The sequence below is a fragment of the Drosophila willistoni genome (genome assembly GCF_018902025.1).
Source record: "Drosophila willistoni isolate 14030-0811.24 chromosome 2L unlocalized genomic scaffold, UCI_dwil_1.1 Seg168, whole genome shotgun sequence".
In the NCBI taxonomy this organism is placed as follows: domain Eukaryota; kingdom Metazoa; phylum Arthropoda; class Insecta; order Diptera; family Drosophilidae; genus Drosophila; species Drosophila willistoni.
The window spans coordinates 7,367,105-7,390,564 of NW_025814047.1; the positions used below are offsets into that span (position 1 = coordinate 7,367,105).

General features: G+C 38.0%; 2 protein-coding genes and 1 long non-coding RNA gene across 3 annotated transcripts in view; 2 read left to right on the forward strand and 1 right to left on the reverse strand.

The window, feature by feature from the left end:
- On the reverse strand, positions 1-12,753 carry LOC124459946. Its single transcript, XR_006953900.1, has 3 exons — positions 12,698-12,753; positions 5,310-5,546; positions 1-97 (listed from the first exon to the last, which is right to left on the reverse strand). It is a non-coding gene; the product is annotated as an uncharacterized LOC124459946 (long non-coding RNA).
- Positions 12,752-23,460, forward strand: part of LOC6652266 — a 17,209-nt gene continuing 6,500 nt past the window's right edge. Inside the window, exon 1 of the mRNA XM_023181083.2 lies at positions 12,752-13,108. The gene's annotated coding sequence lies outside the window, so the exon portion shown is untranslated. The remainder of the gene's footprint in view (positions 13,109-23,460) is intronic.
- LOC6652267 (phosphatidylinositol 4-phosphate 5-kinase type-1 alpha) lies at positions 18,546-22,250 on the forward strand. The gene is made up of 3 exons (XM_002074908.4): positions 18,546-18,619; positions 18,675-18,705; positions 19,550-22,250. The coding sequence occupies exon 3, from the start codon at positions 19,557-19,559 to the stop codon at positions 21,897-21,899; it is 2,343 nt and encodes a 780-aa protein (XP_002074944.1). The 5' UTR covers positions 18,546-18,619; positions 18,675-18,705; positions 19,550-19,556; the 3' UTR covers positions 21,900-22,250.

Consider the following 23,460-nt stretch of genomic DNA (forward strand, 5'->3'; position numbering starts at 1 on the left):
TCTAAGTCTTAATAGTGTCAGCAATAAAATAATTTAAGCTGTCCCACTCCGTCCTCCTAGAAAACCGCATTGTTACGACTCTCTGATTCGGTGTTTTCTGAATTAAAAAAATAAAATGTTTTTCAAAAGATTTTAAAATAAATAATAATTTTTGAAATATAACTTTTTAAATATATTCTCTATGATTTAATCCCAGAAAACTTATATATCACCAAAAATATTTATCCGAGTTTATTTAAATATTTACATAGATTTTGAAAATGAATAATACATAAATGGATATTTGGAAAATTTTTACTGTATGGAAATCCTTAAATAAAGTCACATATAAGAACTAATCATTTTTCTATTACTGAAGAAAGAATTTCTTTCACTTTAGTAAGGATAATGCAGTTTATATGTTCAACTGGTTCGTCTCCGCCTGCAACATATGTTTGGACAATTTCAATATGCCTCTCTTATCGCCCTTATAGAGGGTATAAAGTGAAAAAATGATTACAATATGGTTGGTAGTTGGTGAAGCATATTTTTAGGTGGATCTAGGGTTGATCTCAATGAAGCTCAATAGAATGAGTGAGTAAAAGAGAGAGAAGAACCAAGTCCCACATACAAATGCCTCCTGTGTAGCATGTCCTGTTCTGTGCTGTTGAGCGTGTCCCTGTCCCGCTTAGTCTTTCACGTCGTCGTCGTCCTGCACATCTGCCATGCGTTGATTTCGGGGTAATCAAGAGAAGAGTGCAAGGGGGTTGAAAATATGTACCGAATTCATAGTGGTGGCAATTATGACCCTTAACAAAAAAAAAATGGGAAAATGTAGAGAAACCGTTACATTTTCACCTTTTGAGAAAGAGCAGAAATAAATGTTTGTCTGATGTGGACCAATTCCATGTGACACGCTTGACTACAATTCGTACATATTTTGGCACAGAACGCTTCAGAGAATTCTCTAGTTTATGTGGTGATACATTTTGGCCCAGGTTGTCGAGTGGACCCGGGACCCACGACCCACTTATGGGGCTAGCCGCATTCAAATCAACTTCAAGTTCATGCAATTTTTATGTCCCCACCCACTCAAGCCAACCACATAGGCAGTTAACTCTAACACTCTCTCTCTCTCTCTCTCATCAAGATCCCCCAAGAGGTGCGGTGCGTGTCCCTGACACATTCACATGAACATTCACACACACACACACACATTTACACACATCTGTAGGCCGGACACATGCGTTTGTTGTCATCTCTTTCTATCTGTTCTCTGTTTGTGGGTTAATAAAATTTATATTTTTGTTGCTTTGCGGTTTGAGCAATTTTATGCGATTTCTTGTTGACCTGATGGCAACCACTCCCCGTCGCCCCCTCTACGCTCCATTCTAGCTACTTGTTTTTATCTTTCTCTATGCGCTCGAGCGTGCCTTGTCTACCAATGAGGCATAAATTTTTGATTTCACGCACTTTTGATTGATGGCGAATGATGCCAAAGGATGAGGCTCCAAAAAACTGAATAGGCAAAAACATACTTAAAATCGCAAATCGCGTCTCATGCGAAAAAGCTGCGGGCTCCAAAAGATAAACACATATTCAACACAACACAATAGATCCAAATGTGTGTGAGCATGTGAGAGGGGGCCACGGAGGGACTGGGGGGGTGGCCGCAATTGAATGGACCAGCTTGAGTGAAAAAAAGAGGTACACAAATCGGCTTTAAGCATCAAAGGCATCAAAAGCATTCGATATCCGGAGCTAGATAAGCCCAAGGATTTCAGCCTTTTCTATGGCAAACAAAACTGTATAAATATTTTTCTATTTCCAAAAAAAGGTATAGCAAAAGATACCGTTAGGTAGTGCGAATTTAAGCAAGCAAATTTCCTATACCCTTTAATTAATCTTTAATTAAACTTTAAATACTTTCAGTAAATCAAAAGGAAGAAAAAGGAACTCATGAGTTTGATTAAAATTACGTTTAAGTTCATTTTCTTCCCATATCCTGACTTATTGGCCTCACATTCTCAGTAGTAAAAAATATTATTCTCTCTCCACAAATTTATGTGGGTTGTCATATTCGTTTAATAATGATTAAAGATATATGAAAAATAGTTATACTTTATGTGACTTAGAATCACTCAATCTATTGAATTTTATAGCCCCCATATCACCACATTCACTTCAAGTAAATTTAAAAAATAAGAAACTATCTTTAAGAGAAATTTTTATGAAATTATATAAATATAAAATTATATATATATGTAGATCCTAGATTATTTTCGTATTGTTTGTTTTGCCTTTGTATTAAAGATTACTTGATATACCATAAACTATTTACCAACTTCAAACAAAACTAGACGTTATCATAATAAGTTACATTAAATAATTTCAAAAAGATGAGCCCTGATGTAAAAGTATTTCCAAATCATAACTATCTCTCCATGATGATTGAGTGGTCAGAAAAATTCGTGAATACAAATATCCTTACTTAAATGTGTAGCAAATGTTTGTTGGATGTTCATGAATTTTATTATAATACTCTCTGCTAGGGTATAGATAGAAATAAAGGAAGTTTAACCACGAGTTAATAGTTCTCATGCAGATCCGGATCCCAGCTGTTGTAAGTATTTTAATTTCCTTCAGACAGAAGCCTACCCACCGGAAAACTTTCTTTTGCTGAATGGAAAAGGACGCGTGTCCTAAACGCCCCTTCTGGCAGCCAGCCCGGCCCGTCCTGCTGTCTGTTTGCCACGCTTCACAGCGCCTACAAGAGAACAGAACAGAGCAGGACAAAACCAAATGGGATGGACTTGGACAGGGTTGAGGCGGTGGCAGGGGTGGCAAAAGAAACTCTTGGCACACGCCGTTTTTGCGTCTCAGTTGAGCGCCCTTCTGGTCAAGCTCCACTGGCTAATAGTTCACTTTTCATCACAGATAAGAAAAGATATAAATAAATACGAATATTTTCGGAAAATGAGAACCTGGCTCCATTAAAGATACATACATACATAAATATCTGCTTATGCCATACGCATCCAGACACGCAATTCCATAACGCCTACGATAATGTCGAATGAAGGCTCCTAGCCTAGCTGGAGGATTTCATCATTAATTGCGTTTCGCCTGGAAAAGGAGTGGAAACGTAGATTATGGCAAATTATTTATCCTGACAGTGCGCACCAAGGTCGTCAGGGATTTTCATATAATATTTATGTTATGTTTGTTGTGCAACACATTTACCCCACTCCAATTTAACATCGCCCCACACCCCCTCCACCGCCCTCTTGATGATGGGTAAAAAGAAAATGCTTGCCTATGCTTTATTTAAGCAAATATTTAACAAGCTTCATTCCTCTTCAACTTATGCGCTGCAGTCCAAAGCCAAAGGGAAAGCTAAAACATAAATCAATATTTGTCACAGGAAAAGTCGGAGAGACAGAAAGGGAGAGAGAAAGGTGGGCATTGGCCCTATCAGGGGGCATGATGATAAGATAAACCAGGTGAAGTATGTCGGAGAGTTGGAAGTTTCTGTTTAAACAGCTGAAGCGGAATGAGATAAGCTATATCCACTAAAAAGCAACACAGAAACTCTGGAAAATATATACATACATATATACAGAAATGTATGCAAAACTTATATTTAACCTGACACATACATTTGGATTGCATGTAAAATGATTGCAAGAACAGGTCCATTAAAGTAAAAGCCATATGATTTATTTATGTAAGACAAGTTAAGTTCATTTTGAAAAGAACTTAAGGAAAGGATTTGGCTACTATTATGATGTACTTGAACTAAACAAATCAGTAAATAGAAAGCGTATATTTGGTTGAAATACACAATTACTCATGAATATTTGATATATCAAAGACACATATGAACAGTATCAGAATGTTTATCATTTTCCAAAATCAACAGCTTTAAAAATGAATGACTTAATACCTATGTATTTCATCAAATCTATCGTTATTTTTTTACACCACCAATTAAAAGTAAGGATGTTTGTTTAGACTTCGAACTTTTAGATGGTCGACTGGGTTTCAGTCTCCTACTATTGTGCTGCCTATAAGTAAAAATTTTATAATATAACAACAAAGATTACCTGATATCAAGTTGGCTAAATCCCATTTTTAAAGGTAAGAATTTGTAAGCCTTTTGACTGAGACTACTTATATTAGGTGTACATTATTCAAATGTAAACTAAAATGAACCTTATGAGTAATCAATGAGTATTTAACATTTCAAACTTTCAGTTTCCTTATATACAAGAAAACAAAACTCTCACCAGTACTGCAATTACATATGTAAAGAAAATTTAGAAAATTCAAGTCACTTCAAAGCGACATCCAAATTACCTTCAATAATTTTAAACAACATATAGCTAATAAAGTAAAATGAAACGCAATAAATCATTGAAAAGCAAGTTCACGCAAAAATTCAAGTAGAGAGAATAGTTACCATCGGTAATGAAAAAGAAATGTAAAAACTTTCTTATTGCCATACAATTAGAGAAATCGCCTTTAAACGATAGCACTTTTTGAATGTTCCACCACCCCAAAGCAAATGGAAACTTTTCAAAACACGCATAAAACTAATAAAAAAGAATTCTTTTAACAAAGAAAATTTTGTGTAAATTGAAGCAGAATGCATTTTTGAATTACTAGACTGTTGAGTTTAGAGTCCGTTGGTTCGTACGAAATTCATTTTTAACCTATTTCAAAAAGTGATTTAGTATGGGACAGCTGACAGACATATTTTTTACAATTTATTTGTGGAAAACATTATGTTGGTCTTGGTAATTTTTAGAGTCAGTCTATAAAGACTGAAGTTAGGGTTGGCTTAACCACAAATAGATCAAATATCATTATCATTCTTTTGAAAGATTCCTAATTTGCTATTGTTAAATTTGGCGAACGACGAAAAACCACCCCACACGAGAGAACTAAATGTTTCAGAGGGCAGATGGACTTTCGCAAGGGAACAAATGCATCTAAAAGTTAAAATCGAAAAAGGATTCAGTCATGCTTAACCATCCAACGATATCACATTCCTTTTTTCGATTCAATCCAAAAGCTTTGTTGGGTTTTTGAAAGGAATCTTTTGTGGCTTACAATAAGCGTATTTTTCAGTATGTTGAATATTCTACCCTTGCAAAGTTTGGCATAACAATTTCTCTATTAAATTATGCACTTGCAATGTTTCTATGCAAAGATTTGGCAAAAACGTTGGAAATAATTTCAAAATTAAATGCACCCGGGGACTCAATAAATAGTTAGACAAGCTTTAGCGACTTGTAAAAGCTGGTTTATGGTAACTAAGTACATACCTCGAGCATTTAAGTAGCTTTTCGTGGCATCTAAATTATATGGCCCAGTGGCTGGCCAGAGGTCCAGACGTGTTCCGCCTCGCTCACTCTCTTTCCCCTCTCGCTCGCTCGCTCGCTCACTCCCTTTGTTAGACATCCGTTTTTGGCCATCTGGTCTCAGCAGCAGCAGCTACATTCAATTAATTTTACACGATGTAGCGAAAATCCAGCCAGAATGGGATGAAGGCTAAAACAAAACTAACGATAATTTTTACAACACACATATAGAGATTGCAGGAAGAAAGAGATTGTAGAGAGGCAGAGCGAGAGGGAGAGGGGGGAGCCGAGAGAGATGGTAAATAGGATAGGAGTTTCGGGTAAAATTTAAAGCAAAAACTACGTTGTAATAACATTTTAACGATATTAGCACGGAAAATGTGGCCGACACACAAAAGCGGAAAGTGGAAAGCTTAACGATGCTAAACGAGTGCAACTTGCTAGCAAGATGAGAAAGAGGATGAGACAGAGATAGACATATACTGTACTGTGTGTTGAGATAGAAAGAGTGAGAGAAAGAGAGAGAGAGAGACACACACACATATGGCTCTGTCGCTGAGACTACGCTTTTGCGGCTGGCAAAGAAATCTGCAACGAAAATTGTTCAAATATTTTGGCTTTTCCACACATACAAAGAGAGAAAGAGACAGAGGGAGGACTATTCTCCTTTTTCCTGTTGCCCCAGCCTCAGTGAAAATTGAGTGTGTGTGTGTGTGTGTGTGTGTTGTCTGTTCTTCTTTTGCTTCTCGCCTGGCCTTTATGGACCCTACAACAACAACAACTACAACTACAAAAGGCGGCATTGGCATTGTTCAAATGCAGTGGCATCAGCGGCATCAGCAGCAGCAGCAGCAAGTTTGTTATATAATCCACGCAGCCTTTCAGAATACACACACATACATATGTTATTACACTAAGCCCCAAATCCCCACCCAACCTATACCCACACCCTTCCCCGCAACAGGATATCAAGCCGCATAATGGCAAAGTGAAAAGAGTTTTGCCTGCTTAAAGCGGCAACTCGCGAGCCGCCATCGCATTATTTTCCACAGCATAAATTTTGAAACATCACCCCCCCAACTCAGCTCAAACCACACCACTTAACCCCACCCAAACCACCCACTCGATGCGTGCGCCCTAGTTTATGCAATGTTTTTCGCTTGTTTTGCGGAATTGTCAACAGTTTTTCTTGTCTTCTCTTTGTTAACGCCTGTTTTTTTCGCAGTTTCCTTTGCCTCGTTTTGCCTTCCTTTCCTTGTCTTGCCCTGCGCCTTGTTAATATAAAGCAGGCGCCGCCACCAACGCTGCCATCATCATGATCTCATTGTTGTTGGAAGATAGGCCACCAGCCGCCAACAACTGTTGCCCCTTTGCATCCTCCAACCCCATCAAACCGCCACCCAGCCCTGGCAACCGCATGTAATGTTGTTATTGTTCAACACTTATAAATTGTGTGATTTTTCCCGAGCGTAAGTTTAAACAACAATGTGCGTCAAGTGAAGCGTGCTTATGTCTGTGTGAGGCGTTAAAACAAAAGCCAACAATGTGTTTGTGTACTTATGCATGTGTGTGTGTGTGTGTGCATGTGGGTGCTTCTTGGTGCGGGGAAGCTACTAAAATAGTAAATTATGAAAGGAAAGCCAACCAAAACGAGCCACACAGCCTTTCGCCGACCGACTGCAAGCTCCTTCACCGTTTGCCCATACAAAAATGTGTTGCATACTTATGTGGGCGCCGTGAACTTTGTCCTTAGCTTTCCTTTACTTTGGCTATGACTTAATAAGCAACCACTTGAGATTGCAGGAGACCCGAAGAGGAAGTCATGAAAAATCAACAAGCAAACAACAAACAAGACAATGAAAATCCTAGAGATTTTGATCAACCCTTTCATATGGTCAAGGTGGGCGAAAATTCAGAGTGCAAAATATGCAGCTAAAATCTCATCCTCAAGATAGAACTAGAAGGTACCACAAGTGTTTTCTTAGTTATTTTTCTAACTCTAATTGCCAAGCCAACAAACAAAGAATTTTCCTGCTCATTTAAAAGTTCTAAAGCGATTAAAACTATAAAATCAAGACATTTTAGCTAACAACAAGTCTCATCGAAAACATTGTAATAAAAAATTACTGGAATAAATTGTTTGGAAAGTGCTTTTTTATAGTAGTTCATCTTGTTATAACTGAACGAATAATTTACTTTTACTACTTAAATTAAAAGAGACAGTTTAGTATTGTTAGCAAAGGGAAAATACGCGACATCGTCGTAAAATTATCTGTAAAAAAATCCCACATTTATGGAAATTACTTTTAATTCCATTATCCTCTCGATATTACTTATTCTATTTACAATATTCATTTGCACAATTTATTTTAAAGTAGGGAATGAAAACCAAATAATTATGGAGCATGTTAATCGGCCCATTGAGCTGATTTCATTGAGGCAGATAGATGGGAATTACTATAATGGGAATTACTATAGATGGCTATTACTATAAAGGGCATTGGTAGATAATTTTTGAAAATATCAGCTATTTGGAGTTTTGGAAAACATGTCACTTGGCTTAAGGAAGAGAGTCTCTCTCTATTTTCGAAAGTTGTTTAGCAGAAGTCTTTTTTTGATTGCTTCATATGCTATTGGACAATCGAGTCTAGGTTGAGGTGGATCAGTTATACATACATATATCTGTAAGATTTTTTGCCATTTAAGAAATTTGATTGCGAGTAATTTGGGTACAAAGGACAATCTATTTTTGTTACGATCCATTCAAATTACCGCATAATTTTTAGAATTTGAACAAATTTTAGGTTAAAAAGTAATTAAAAATTTTTGATTAAACTCGACTTAAGATCAACACATGTGTTTACATAAGTATAATTAAAACCAATTTATTGTTCAATAAATTTGACATTTTATAATACTTAGTTTAGGATTATTAGAGTTGTCTTTTCATGATAAGCTTCATATCAAAAATCATTGTGTTCAAGTATGTAAAAATATATAAATAGTTTTCAAATAATCACTTCATATACACTGTATAACTGTTAAATCTGCTTCGCATCCTAACTTCATTTTGGAAAGAATTTTGTGTGGAAAGAGAGTTAACATTTTTGTCGAAATCAACTTTAACAATTTTTCAATTTTCTATTGATTCTTTGATTTCTATTGATGTTTGTGCCAAAATAGTTAATGCAGCTGGCAATTTTAAAGCAATCTTTAAGCGAGATTTTGGTTTATTTCATCTCTCTCTCACTCACACTCTCTCCCCTCTCTCTCTTTTTCTCTTTCTTTCTCTCTTGCTGCTTTTCTTTTGAGTTGCTTGAAAAGCTTTTAGCTTGGCTTACAAAACAGCCGCAGGGCAAGACCCAGAAAGTATAAAACGAACAACAACAACAATGTCAATGCACTTCAACTGATAAGCAACAACATTGCTGCAGAAACTTTAGACGTTAGTTAGTTTTTTTTCCCATCTTCTTCTACTTCGTCGTCATTTTACACGCTAAACGGGCATGGGCAACTGACTCAAGGTAAACAACTGGCAACCAAGAAGAGCACCCAAGACCAAGTGACGACGACAAGGGACAACTTCGACGACTTGTTGCTGTTGCTCTTCTAGTGATTTCATTGGCTGCATTGGGTGGTGGTGGAAATTGGGTGGCGGAGGGCGATAGACGAGCATGCCGCACTGTCGTTAAATTATTTTTCTTTACTGCTTTGGCATGACAATTTTTTTTTTTTGTACAACTTTTCAATATGATGACACACAGAGAATCGCGAAACGACCGTCGATAAGGGGCAAAAAAGAAACAATATATTGTAAGTTTTGCCCGACGAAGTGCAAACACACTACGGTGTTATCCCCAGACGATATACCCATTAAGTATCGACGTGAAAAGTTAAAGTAGCGTGCTGAGTGAACGAGTGCAGGGAATGCTGGAGACATCTACGTAGTTTGTTCATTGGAACATTCATACCGATCGCTGTCGTGAAATCCCAAAATACGTAGTCATCGAAAAAGCGAGAGTTTCTTTCTTAGCAAAATCACTACATGAATTTCTGACTGGCAAACAACTGATCATCAAAGTCGTAATACCCCGCGATAGAGTTTAAAAACGCTAAACTAACAGAAAATGGAATTCGAGGCGCCTTCAAGGAGTCGAATTGCCGTCAAATATCAATACGAATGAATGTTCGTCTTGATAAATTGAAAGGTGTGCAAATCATTGGCGCGAGAGACACACACAGTTAATCATCAGATGAAACTCTCTTTTTTTTCTCTTGCTTGTTTCTGACACATAAAAATTGTGGCATAATAAGAAAGTGAGTCACCTCTGTTGTTGGAATCATATGGAATTTTGATTCATGCTCCTCCCTCCAGATACATAGTTCACCACATTCCATTGGAGTTGTAACCTCGTAATGGTTTCAGTCTATAAATAGGTAAAGAAACAAATGAATTTGCTCATAAATTTTCGTCCTCGATAACGCTTGACTTAATTACTTAAAACCAGAGACTTAGAGAGGGAGAGAGACTGAGTGGGAGAGGGAGGGAGGAGGATACTACATAAGGGTGTGCAGACAGCTGGCAGACAGTGATGCCAATGCCGCATAGTGTGGCATAATGCACTTAAGTTTTCTTTTGGCTTTATGTTTGTTTGTGTAATTTCGGGGGTTGACTGAGTGCAAGCGCGGAAGACATGGCATAAGGCAGAGGTAGGCGCCCATAGCCCGTGCGGGCACTTTTGCTCGGCAATTGCTCGTGTGGCCGTCTGTGTGCATGCCGATGTGAGCACGAAGTACAAGTTCAAAGCGTAAAAAAACAGCTAGTGTCGCACAGACTTTTGACGAAAGCAGTACTATGTCGCTTTATTACCCAGCTACACGCAGAAAAATTGATGCTTCACTTTCTTACATGGCAACTTTAAAAATATTTTGCCATTATTTATATTTTGTCCCTATAGGGTAAAAAGTATATTATAATATAAGCGAACATGCATAATGTAATATAAATGTAAGATATACATGTATGCACATATATGTATAGTATGAAAAATATATACATATAATAGCCGATACAAAATATGCATTCATTTTTATGGCATTAAGGTAAAAGGAATTCAAGACTCATGACTGTACTTTGTTTTTTAAGGCGATTCGGTAAAAAAGGGTTGTGGGAAAATTCCGCAGTTTCACTTGCAGTTTAATTTTTTTATTCGTTTCTTCACATACGATTCGCGCAGTGTAAAGCAGCTTACGCACACAAGCAAGCGCACGCATACATTGACAGTTTGATCTGGCTCTCTTTGTGCCTACCCCTGGCATAAGGCACACATCAGCAGAATTCACCCACAGAGAGAAAGACCGAAAGAGAGAGAGAGAGAGAGAGAGAGATCCAAAGAGCACGAGCATGCAATTGAGCAATTGAATTACAGTTATACTCCGGAAAGTGGAACACGCTTCAATGATATGTTATGCGATGTAAAACCCAAGCGAAGGTCTACTGTGCATAGCGGAAGGCAGCTGCAGCTGCCGAAAGAGAACTATGGGTGGGTAGCTTCAGGAGGGAGTAGGGTGGGGAGGGAATACATAATTGCTGCCAAAACGAAGTGACACTTCTTCTACCTAACAATCCTTTGTGCCCGTTCGGAATGGGATTTGAGAATTCCTTTCCTTTTTCGTTTCTTTCATTTTTTCGGGGCTGTTTGTTGTTCCGTGCAAATTTGTCGAGCCCGAGTGAGAATTATGTTTTCTCCGTCACTGTCGTTTGAGCGGAAAGAAACGGAAGAAGAAAACTATTTCCAGGCAGCTGCCTTACATTTCGTTAACGTGACAAAAATACATTGATTACATTTTTTTACTTGCACTCCTTCACCACGTCTTTTAGCTCACGTCTGCACACTTGGCCCATTTGTCTGTCTCTCTGTATGTCTCTCCGTCTGTGTGTCTTGCTCGCTCGTAGTAAACATCTTGCACGTACGTACCACATACTCTATTGCACTAGGAGCCTTGCGTTGTCATGCATCCTGCGAGGGAGGACGACGGGGAACGAACGATGGGATCTCTGAACTGACAAATTACATTGACGACGACAACGACGATGAATGGAAATTCCTTTTTCTGTATGTGCACTCTGAACTTTCAACATTCTCCTACAATTGTTTTCAATTTTAATTTGTTTATATCATCCTCACCCACATACATCCATCTGTCCACATGCGTTCATACTACGTTGCTTTTGAAAACGTTGAAAAATTGTATAAAATTGGCGAGAAGAAATGAAAAAAAGAAACAAATTGGCTTACATTTCATTTGGGTGAGTGTGGGTTGGTTAATTGCTTTTTGCCACAATTATTTAATTGCTCTTCGATCGAACGAAAAGTTTGACGTGCTTACACAACATTTATTCGAGCCTTTCCTCCCATCCATACGTACATACATACATATATACATGTATGTGTATATCAAATCTGAACGATCAGTTTACACAACTTTACTGACCATAAACAGTATTCGTTTATCTTATCACTTTCAATGAGTGGACTAAGTAGATAAAGAAATATGTATGTCGAAATAGCTGAAAAGTGACCGTCTCCTTTCCTGTTCCCCCCACTTCAAAAATTGCAATACAATCGACTGATCCAACAAAAATCACTGTCACAAGAAGAAGGCAGCTGAGATGCTGCGCATGCCCAGATCACACACAAACGCAGATGATGCCAAAAATAAACCAGAAACAGAAATCAGAGAGAAAGAGATCTTTGCTACCGGTTTCGAACAGCTGGGAGAGAGAACAAATGCAGCCGCCTTTGGCTCGTGATAAGAAAGAAACCAAAGACCCAAAACTCACCACCAACTACTACAACAACGAGGAAAAAGAAACAATGCCGTGCATTATGCCAACTGAATGAAGTCTCATATGTATGTATGCACAATATCATTAAATAAACAAAAATTTAAAGTGGGGAAAAAAGGTAACGACCGCCAGATACCCTGCCACGAAATATTGTGCTTAAGCCGATCACAATCGTCAATTTATAGTGAGGATCGGTTTTCTCACTTTGTCTTCCTCCTTGCTCATATCTGGTATACATTTCTATATATCTATGATCATGTGAAGAATCACGATCGATGAAAAGTTCGTTCCACTTCCTGCAAATACTTTACAGGGTATTATAAAATCCATGCAATAAACAACGTGAGAGGGAGAGTGAGTCAGACGAGGGAAGGGGACAGCTGCTGCTGCTGCTACTCATGATAGGGCGCTCAGGTAAATGTTGTCACCTCGGTGAGAGCATCGCTCTCTTGGCCACCTCTCTCTCTCCCGCTTCATGCTTGGCTCTCTATCACCCTCTCACACTCTCTCGCTGAGCCGGACGAGTTTGCACAACACCCGCCGCATTCGAACGCATTCGTTCTTGCGACTTCGAAACGCGCGCACACGTAGCTCCGCTACGATCGGCTATCTACTATCACGCGTTTTGGTTCAAAAACTTTGTTCAGTATAAAATACGCGTATTTTGTGTTTACCTCAGTCAATTCAATTAACGTTTTGTCTTTGTTTATTGTGGTCTTGTGTTTACCGTTGTCGAGTGTAAAACTATTTGTGGGTGACCAAAAATAATCAAATGGCACGTGCTTGAAATACTGAAAACCCCATCATATCATAAATAAAACTATTCAAACGGCAACGCGACTTGAAAGTCGTATTGGAACTGGGATTACCTCGACATCGGCATTGTTTATCAACAAGAAAGAACCACGGAACGGTAAGTGTCTCCATAAAAATATTCACATTAGTTCAAAGCACAGTGGGGATATTCGATTGACCCAAATATGGGAGCCCATTCTTATCAATAATAAAAAAAAGTAAATAAATAAACCAAACATTAATTGTAATGCTTTTACCTTTATTTATACGCCTCATCATTAAAAGGGGCGCAAGCATCACATAATTACAGAATGTGAATATGAAGGACTTTTGCTCTGTCCCCCTCCCGCGTTTATGAGTCAGGAACTGTTTTTATGTGTTTATTTTTGTTATTTCTGAATGTTCTGTTTGCTTGGGTTTTATATCGTCACATTTTGCGTATCTCCCCAAATGACTCATAAGCTTTGTGCTGGGGACACAGCTTAAGGGGCGGGTCGGAGGCAGCTGACGGGAGTCAGAGATAGAAGTCTTTTGAATGATCCATTGATCAAGAATGTGAATACGAGAAAACCCGTATTCGAACTATCTGAGAGGCAGTGGCCAGACACTAACTAACTTTGATGAGAACCAAATTTGGGAGTAAATTTCATTAAATTGGTCAAAATAAATGTTCTTATAATGTATTGGGTTTAAAGCTGTTCATAAGAGTCTAAATTTAATTTAAGCTAATTAAGATCTGTAAGCTTAATTAATGCCGTCATCTAACTACAGTTTAATCAGTGCATTTATTTTAATAAGAAACGCTCGCTTGAAATCGTGAAGCAATCGTCACGTTCTTTTTTTTTTTGCGATAGTTATTAGTAATGATAATTTTAATGTTATTTGGATTGAGTAAAATCGGATTCCAAAAGAAACACGGAATTCCACATAGAAAATGTTACTCAAACTAAGCAAAACTTTTAAATTTGGACATATTCTTTTAACTACGAGAAAAAGGAAAGAGATCTTTTACATTTAAATATATTTATATTACATTTAAATATGCTTATCTTTAATAACCATTTTATCTTCTCTACTTTGATAAAGTTTTGAGATATGACATTCGTTTCAATATATTGGTAACTCCACATAATATTTACAGTGTATATCAGAGTTCATGTAAAAAGTGCATAATCCAAATGAAATGTTGTAAATAACAAATAAGACTGTTTCATGGAGAAATGCATTCAAGGTGACAAAATGTTATTAACGTCTATTCATATATGCATATACATAAGTAATATCAAAAAGTTGTTAAGACGTCATAAGAGAGACAAAATTTTGGATCAAATTTTCATTTTTTGAGAATAAATTTACATACCCATACTTTGAAAACTCAAAACGCTTTGTGGAATTAAGGATTATTTGGAGTGTGAAAGTACATCTATAAGGTAACTGCCATAAAATCAACCGACTTTAGCCTCTTGCCGAGAGATTCCATCAGGTGGATCATTGATAGATGGCGGCATGTGTTTTATTAAGCTTGATTAAAGAGCACACACACACAGAAACACACGAATCAAGACCCATCCAAGAGATTCTGTTTTGCAGAACCCGTTCCACCAGACATAGATTCGATTCCAAGACACAACCGAGTCAATCACCTGGTTGCTGCTGTTGCCGCATTGATCCATTTAAGATATGGATGGCTATCTCAATGACAATTGGTCGGCACATTACGAAGAGGAGAAACAACAATGGATACATTCAAACATCTATCCGGGGCTATTTGGCTACCGTTAGATTCGAAATGCCAAGGCAATGAGTGTCGTCGATTGTGTAATTAAATGAAATTAATGTTTCATTTGCTTTAATTTATCGATTTCCCATGAAATGCCGCAACACCATAAATGGAGCATTAGATTCAGGACTTCGATGAGGTGGCACATGGGCGGTGGCCTTTCGGAGGCGGTTAGTCAAGTACACTCTATGGCTTTGGCCATATAACAATGGATTCGATTGTAATTCAAGCTCTTTTTGCCACTTTTCAAAAGTGTTTTTCTGTCGTAAATTGTGAAATAGCCAAAAAGCGGAAAGAGAAGAAAGAAATTCTATTTAACGGTCATTTGGCAATTGTTATTATTGTTTTGTTGCATTACATTAGGTTATATTGTTGCAATTTTAATTATATCCAACATCCATGTGTATGTTTATGTATGTATTTATGTATTTGTGTGTAAATAATTATAAAGCATAATTGAAATCGGTATTGTTATTATAATTTCCCTCTTAAACTGCTCCTCATCCCCGCCCTCATCTTATCTAGCAATGCTCCAAGTGCTGCAACTCGTGCTCTTTGGCTCTGGCCCATTTTTACATAATTAAACAATTATTTAAAAACTGATTTATTATTTAATTGTTTGCCACTTGAATGACAACAATTAATTATACAATTCAATGTAGGCAAATATTAAAAAAAAAACTCAAAAACAAATGCATACAGAAATCGAATATACTCTTCTTTTTTTTTGTTAAGATTTATTGGTTTAACAATATGTACCTATTATAGAATTCAAATGTCTAGTGTGAAATTGTTGTACTAACAATAAATATTGCAAATATACTGCAAAAAAAGTAAATTTAAAATACCAATTTGAGTTTGGAACAAATGTAAAACTTAAAATTCGTCTAAAAACATCTGTATTTGTAGATTTTTGTTCTCTATTTTTATTTTTGGGGTCATATGCATCTAATGTTTACTTATCGCATTCATAATTTCATAAAATATAAAACTTAATTCTAATTCTGTAGATACTTTTATGTTCTAGCTTAATGCAAGACATAATAAAAGAATGTTTCCATACCAAACGGACAATAACTCGGATTTATTTAAGCTTAAGCTCCAAGAGTTTTTGTTATCCAAAAGATTTAAGATTCAATGCAGTATCTTAACAGAGAGTTTTAAGGATTAGTGAGTTTTTTTCTACCCAAAATTAAACTTCCTTAATCATTGTAAAGATAGCGACCTTTCGACTAAGAAAACGTTCTATGATGATTAGAAAGCATATCGATTTGCATAAGTCTAATAATATGATAAGCAGATTACCTTCTCGTATGTAAATCAATTTGGTTTATATAAGTTTTTAAGTAAACAAAACAAACTTTAAGCATCAGTTGCTGTTATATAGTAAACTGATATGCTTCGTTTCTCAGATGAATCAGTAGTGCCGACTTTTGTTTGGCTCCTGACAAAATATTAATTTGCCCAACAGCCGACAGCAGGGTATAAGTTCTTGTATGTAGATATAAATTGTATAAATAAATAAATAAATAATTCCATGCAACAGCTGCCAAAGCGACAAAAATTATGAAAGTGACAGGAACTTGATGCTCCTCCATGCTTCCATCTCCCATCGATTGTTAATATGTATAATCAAAAATTGGAAAAAAAGTATTAATAATAATAATCATTCTGGGGAGGAAATGCTTAACACAGCAATTAAAATTTATTACGCTTATTCGGCATTAATCGTGATTTTATATGTCATTTAAATGTCAAGACTATTAAAATGGCTATGGCCGAAAGGCCTCCCATCCGCGGATATAAATTAAAAATGTTTTGGGTTAATTAGTAGCTAAAGTCGATCAATAATTTATATCGAAATTCTAAAGATATGACTTTAGATGTACATATTGTTTTGACACTTTGAGCTGACTGTACATATGTCTCAATTATTTATCAATTACGAATATTATTTCATAGGAATTGTGTAAGAATTCCTATTTGGTTTTACGTTGTTATCAAAAGAATGAAACCCCAATGATAGGAATTCATTGAAAGCATATACTTGGCTATACCCTGTAAAAAAAAAGTAAAAGAAAAATGAATAATGCTTTTAGAAATTCATGTTTTCTAAAGCTGCTTTTTGCTAGCCCAACATGCCCTTTCGTCCAAGTGATTACTGGGTATCGAAAGGTAGCTTTTTGTCATACTTGGAGGAAATGTACCGTTGGTTAAGGCTTTTTGTTTGGGGTTATTGGTTTCTTATGCCGTTTTGACTCGTGCGATGCATAAATTATTCATTATTGTATCTTCTTTTTCTCCTTTTTTGATTGTGAAACAAATTAATTGGCATATTGTCACACATTTTTAGTGGCGATTTAGTATTGATTCTAAACTGGTTTCGAATTAAAAACTTTATCTCTTAATTACAAGAGCATTAAGTTTGATTTGTTTGCTAAATCTCTGAAAAGAATTTCGAATTGCATAATTTTTTTTTTATTTTCTTTTTAATCTGTTTAACACACCCCAATGGCAATTTTTATATACTAAATAATAATACACACGATTCGTGTGATTAAATGGCAATGGAATGTTTTTTGTTGTAGTATGTATGAAATGGCTGCTGGGCATTAGTAATGAGCACAGAGGCCCAACCTGCCGCCCCCCTCCCAACAGCCTTATTTTCCCAGCAAGCAAGATTTTTCCTCAGAACCGGCTTCACTTTGTTTTGTATTATATATTATTTTTAATGAGGTGCCGTCTATTTAAATTACTCATCTCTCTGCTGACCATAAATATCGATTAAGGGGCGGAATTTTTTTAATCAATTGAATGAAAATTACGACGTTGTCTATCTTTATCGCTCTGCTTTAGAATAGTCGCGTTTGCTGCCGCCGCCGCTGTCGCCTGGGGGCTAGCTAATGAGCCCTATTAACGCCCACAGAGTGCAAACGAGTAGAAGAAGTCGTAGGTCGGCGCCTTAGCTGGCTTCCTTTTCTTGGGCATTGTTCTAATCTAATTAGTTATGCCACCAGCTAAATTACAAAATACATTGGATATACATTTTTTGTGGCATTAATTAAATTTAATAAAAGAAACGTTCAGTTGGCTCACGAATATTCGGAAATTATGTTTTCGTGTCACGCATAGTGTCCCGGTTGTGTTGCTCACCTCTAGCTAGATGGCGCCACTGCTGCCCGGCACTAACCAACACTAACCACATAAGCCGCATACCTGTTATCCCGCTCACACCAATGCCTAATCCATAGGAAGCCGTGCGTCTGCAAAGTCAGCTGCGCCGTCGCTCAGCCATTTTTCGTCGTTGACTCACACTCAGCTGTGTGCAGTAGCAGAAGAGAGACGACAGAAAAATAATGAAAAAGATTTTGATTTCACTTTGTGTTTAACTTCGTTTAAATAAAAGTTGAAATAATAAAAATAAAAGTGATATTTGAATAATTTGGTTGTAGGCCAAGTGTCTGGTGATCGCGAAACGTCGATAAAAAAGTTGTTACTGGCGCATGGTGGGGGGAAAAGACGCCGCAATGCGCTGGCCGCTTCACACAACGGAGGAATTTAATTAGTTTTTTTTCGCCGATTGCCGACGCCGACGTCATCATCATCAATATAAATACATATATGTATACTTACTCACTCATACGCTCACACACACAACAAATACAATCGCAAATACGCAACATTGAAATTGTTGTAAAATTATGAAAGCAATTTATCAACTGGAACTGGAAATCGAAGAGGCAACAGCAATACAATAGCAATAAAAAAGCAACAGCAAGGAAGCAAGAACAACAACAGCAGCAAACACAGTGATCGCTCTCACAATAGAAAGAAAGAGACGAAAAAAGTGTGAGAAATATTTTCGCTGGATATTTTCTTTTTGACTTCTGTATTTGACCTTTAGCAGCAGCGTTTGGCCTCTGTTGGTTGTTTGTGTAAGTACAGGCTAATAAATTTATCAACAAAGCAGAAACAGAAAACAAAATCACGAAAAAAAAGCAAAGCGTTTTAATTGCAAGCTCATAAAATACATAAACGAAACGATGAAGAAGACCCAAGGCAACATTAGCAGCGCAGCAGCAGAGACCATTTAACAGCCCATGACTACTCTGTTAGTTACGCAGTTAACAGCGTCAGTTATGACTGTTATCTCTGTATTTTGGAATTATTTAATTAATTAGTTAATCAATGACGCTTTATTTGCCCCGGCCGATAAGATTACGCCCACTCGAAAGCTTAAATAATAATTTCAAATATGAATTTTTCATTCACAAAAATAACCAACGAAACACAATGTTTCCCAATATATTCATACATATACAAATTTATATACATATGTATATGTAGTAGTATGTATGTATATATTTCTATATTCGTTGACAAGTACAAAAATAAATAAACCACGAGCCAACTGAATGGTCCTAGGAAGATCAAATGAGATAAATGAAAAATTATAAACCGAAGCGGAATTTATCTTTTATGTCTGTTAAAACTCTGTTAGCTTTGTACAGTTTGAGAGTCACCAGTGTTTAAAGTAATTTGTTTTTGTAGTTGGTGCGCCTCATTGTATAAACAAAAGATAAGTTACTGGCAGGCGCAGCTGCATTACAAAGAAAAAACTTGTTAATTTATGCCAAACGTGACTGATTGACAGACTGACTAAATGGGTGACTGAGCCTGAGTCATTGAAATAATTGAATTGAGTTGCAGTTTGAGATGCTTTGCTTTTTCTTACTGTTTGAGAGGAACTATTGCAGACAGTTGCTTTTTTGTTTACAGGCTCAAAATGGATCCTCGTCTTGAGCTGGAGCTGCATGCGACCCAAAAGGAGGAAGACCAGGAACCAGAGCCAGAGCAGCGGCATTTGCTGACACCCGTGAAGGATGTAGCTCCTCCCCTGCCTTCTACTCCTCCTCCTCCAGCAATTGCCAATAGTAACTCAACAAATTCAATTGGCGAATATATAACGCCAATCACACCCACAGCCAGTACACCAAGAGCTCCCTCGCCGCTTCAGCTCAATACCCAACCAGGAACCTCGAGGCAACTTTTTAAGGAGGCAGCTCTGGCCCATGGAGGCCTCGAGTCCACTAGCCTTTTGCAGCACGAGCAAGCCGTGTCAATGCCACCCAAACTGAGGAGTGCCAGTTCGACATTGGATGCCACGGTATCCCGTAATCCCTCTACCGCTGGTGGAAGGCATGAGAAAAAGATCGGCCATCGGCGGGTGGTGGAAGGCGGCGAAGTCACTTACAAGAAGATTCAATCGAAACAGATAATGGGTTCCATTCAATTGGGCATTCACAACACTGTGGGTAGTCTAGCGAGCAAACCGAAACGGGATCTGCTCATGAATGACTTCTGGGAAACAGAGACTATATCATTTCCCCCGGATGGATCGTCCATAACGCCAGCCCATCACTATAGTGACTTTCGTTTCAAGGTTTATGCTCCGATAGCATTTCGTTATTTCCGTGATTTATTTGGCATTCAACCCGATGATTTCCTATTCTCAATGTGCGCCTCTCCTCTTAGAGAGCTGTCCAATCCTGGAGCCTCGGGCTCCATATTCTATCTAACGGATGATGATGAGTTTATTATTAAGACGGTGCAAAAGAAGGAATGCGAGTTTCTTCAGAAACTGCTGCCCGGCTACTATATGAATCTGTCCCAGAATCCTCGAACACTATTGCCCAAATTCTTTGGTCTCTATTGTTTCCACTACAATTCAAAGAATGTGCGCCTGGTGGCCATGAATAATTTGCTACCGTCTGATATTAAGATGCATTGTAAATACGATTTGAAGGGATCGTCGTTTCGACGCAAAGCCTCCAAGGCAGAGAGACAGAAGGCGAGTCCCACATTCAAGGATTTGGATTTTGCCGAGCATCATCCGAATGGCATATTCCTCGAGACGGACAAGTACAATGCCCTAATGAAGACCATACAAAGAGATTGCACAGTTCTTGAGAGTTTCCAAATTATGGACTATTCCCTGCTGTTGGGCATACACAATCTGGACTTGGCAGCCAAGGAGAAGCGAGAGGAGCGCATACGCAATGCCCGGGCCAAGCTAGAGAAGAAGGAGAATGTGAACGATGACGATGCACCAGAAGCGGATCAGTATCAATTGCATGCAGTTGCCTCCTATGCCTCCATACCAGGAACATCTGGAGCCGGCCTGAATCGCACTAGAAGCATGAATCGGCAGCGTCTGGTGGCTCATTCAACGGCCATGGAGTCGATAACAGCCGACATGGATGTCACTCTGGATGAGGACGAGGATGTACCGGCTGGTGGCATACCAGCACGTTCCGAAAATGACGAACGTCTAATCCTCTACATTGGCATCATTGATATATTGCAATCCTATCGATTGGAAAAGAAACTGGAGCACACATTCAAGAGCATTCTGTATAATGGTGACACCGTTTCCGTATGCCATCCATCGTTCTACGCCAAGCGTTTCCAAGAAGCCATGGCCAAGCAGGTGTTCAAGAAGACGCCAACATTTCCATTGAAACATTCCCCCTCAAAGCGCAAGACCTCCTCCACCATTCAATTGCTGCGAACGCCTCAGCCTCGAAATTCAGCTGCCTCACAGAATGCAGCTGGAGTAGCCGCTGGTGTCAGGCCAGCGGCTGGTCTAACCATGCTTTCTGGTATGTCTACTCCGCCTCCAGCCTTCGACGACATTTCCGAGGAAGACATCACGGCGGCCTCCACCACGACTCTGCAACAGCAGAACCATAGCCAATCGAACAACAATCAGGGCGACAGAGCAGCAGACCAAATCGATCAACGGATAAACGATAGCCGGGAACCGAGCAGCACCTACCACACGCAATCGCAATATTCCTACGACAGTTCTATGCGTACCAGCGACTACAGCGATGATGATGAATCGACCGGCACGGGACTCAGTGGTTCCAACTCCAATTCACCGGCAGCCGCGCAACGGGCTCATCGCCTAACCCAGACCCAAGTGCAAGTCACCTCGGTGGGCTACCATGAGGAGACGACGGCCAATGGCACCGCCAACAACACACACGTGACCACCACCAGGACGACACACATTCAGACCCCCACCTATACATCGACTCTGGTTGTCAACGAGGTGCCCCATTGATGGAGGGATAAAAACAAAGTAGAGAGAAAAAGGCAGTTGAAACTTCTATGTATATTTATAACAGATTTGGTGCTCGTCTCCTCCCTCCCTCCTCCCTCGTTCCTCCTCCTACTCGTGCAACGCAACCTGCCACAATTTCTCCGCTGTATGGGAGTGTGTGTGTGTGTGGCGGTGTGTGGGTGCCCGGTCGTTTATCTTGATTAAACACAGAGAAAGAGAAAAAAACGAATATGTATTCGATATTAAAATTTATGTGGCGCCCTTTGTTAATTGACTACTTCATAACCCCGCAACGGCAGAACAAAAATGTAAATTTTTTGCCCACTGTTATGTCGCACATACACACACACACACACACACACATGCGTGTGATTTTTTTTTTATTTATAACAATTTTGAAATTTCCTCCTTTTTGTTTGTTCATTTGTGTTTTGTATTGCTTTTGGCCTTCAATTGGAATTCTTTGTGTTCCGTTCTTTAAACTATATATATATATGTGTGTGTTTTTTTATTTCTTAAGGAATTTATCACATAAATTCATGTTTTGTCCAAATCCTTTACTTAAATTCAAAAAGAAGCGCTTGCAATGGGCCATGGAAATTGTTAAGACATTGTCCTTTATAGCTAAATATGTTATAACTATGTATATCCCTGTAGTCAGTGTCTATATGTATGTGTTATGAAAAGTGCGTTTATCTATTATAATCTAAGAGATGCTCATGTAAATAATTATAATTTAACACAAAATAAATTTATTTTACACAATTTAAAGCAAGGAACAATTCTCAATCTTGATCAAAATTAGGCAAATGGTACGATAAAACGATTAAAATTGAATTAATCAATGATTCAAGTCATTCAAATAAATTGTTAACTTTAAACCAGTTGAAAGATGATAAAAACAAACAGATTGCTGATCTGGAATATATATATTTAAGGTTTTCTTTGATCTGAAAATAAGCATTGTCCTTCCGCAGGAAACAGAGCTTACAGATTCGTATTCTGTTCCAATTCAAATTGAATTCCTTGAGTCCTTGGGTTTTGACTGAAACAAATACTTACAAGTTTTTATTACCAAGCTTTTCCCGTGGTTTTAATAGTTCCTACAATGCTCTTGACTGATCCGGGTTAATGGAACTAATAAACTAGCATACTTTGGGGAGTTAAAAGTAAAATTAATCTTGTAATCGTGAACGAGTTAAATAACTCTCATTATTTGAATGATATTACTTGGCAACTTTATAAAACTTTTTAAAATAAGTAAAGTGCATTTAAATTTCAATCATTTGTATTTGCGGTAATCTTTCTGGTAATATTCTTACCGAATCTAAACCAAATTTTATTGGCCGGAGCCCTCGAAAAAGGCATGAATACGTGCCTCTGCATGACCATAAATCACTTAATGATTTTCAATATTGGTATTAAGTACCAGCCGATCATTTTTATCATCGGCTTGCAGCAGCAGTCGTACATTATGCCCCCCTCCCCCTTCTTATCCACCTCTCTGTACATGGGTTGTGTTAAGCCTATGGGCAATTGAGCAATATTTATGGCGCAAGTC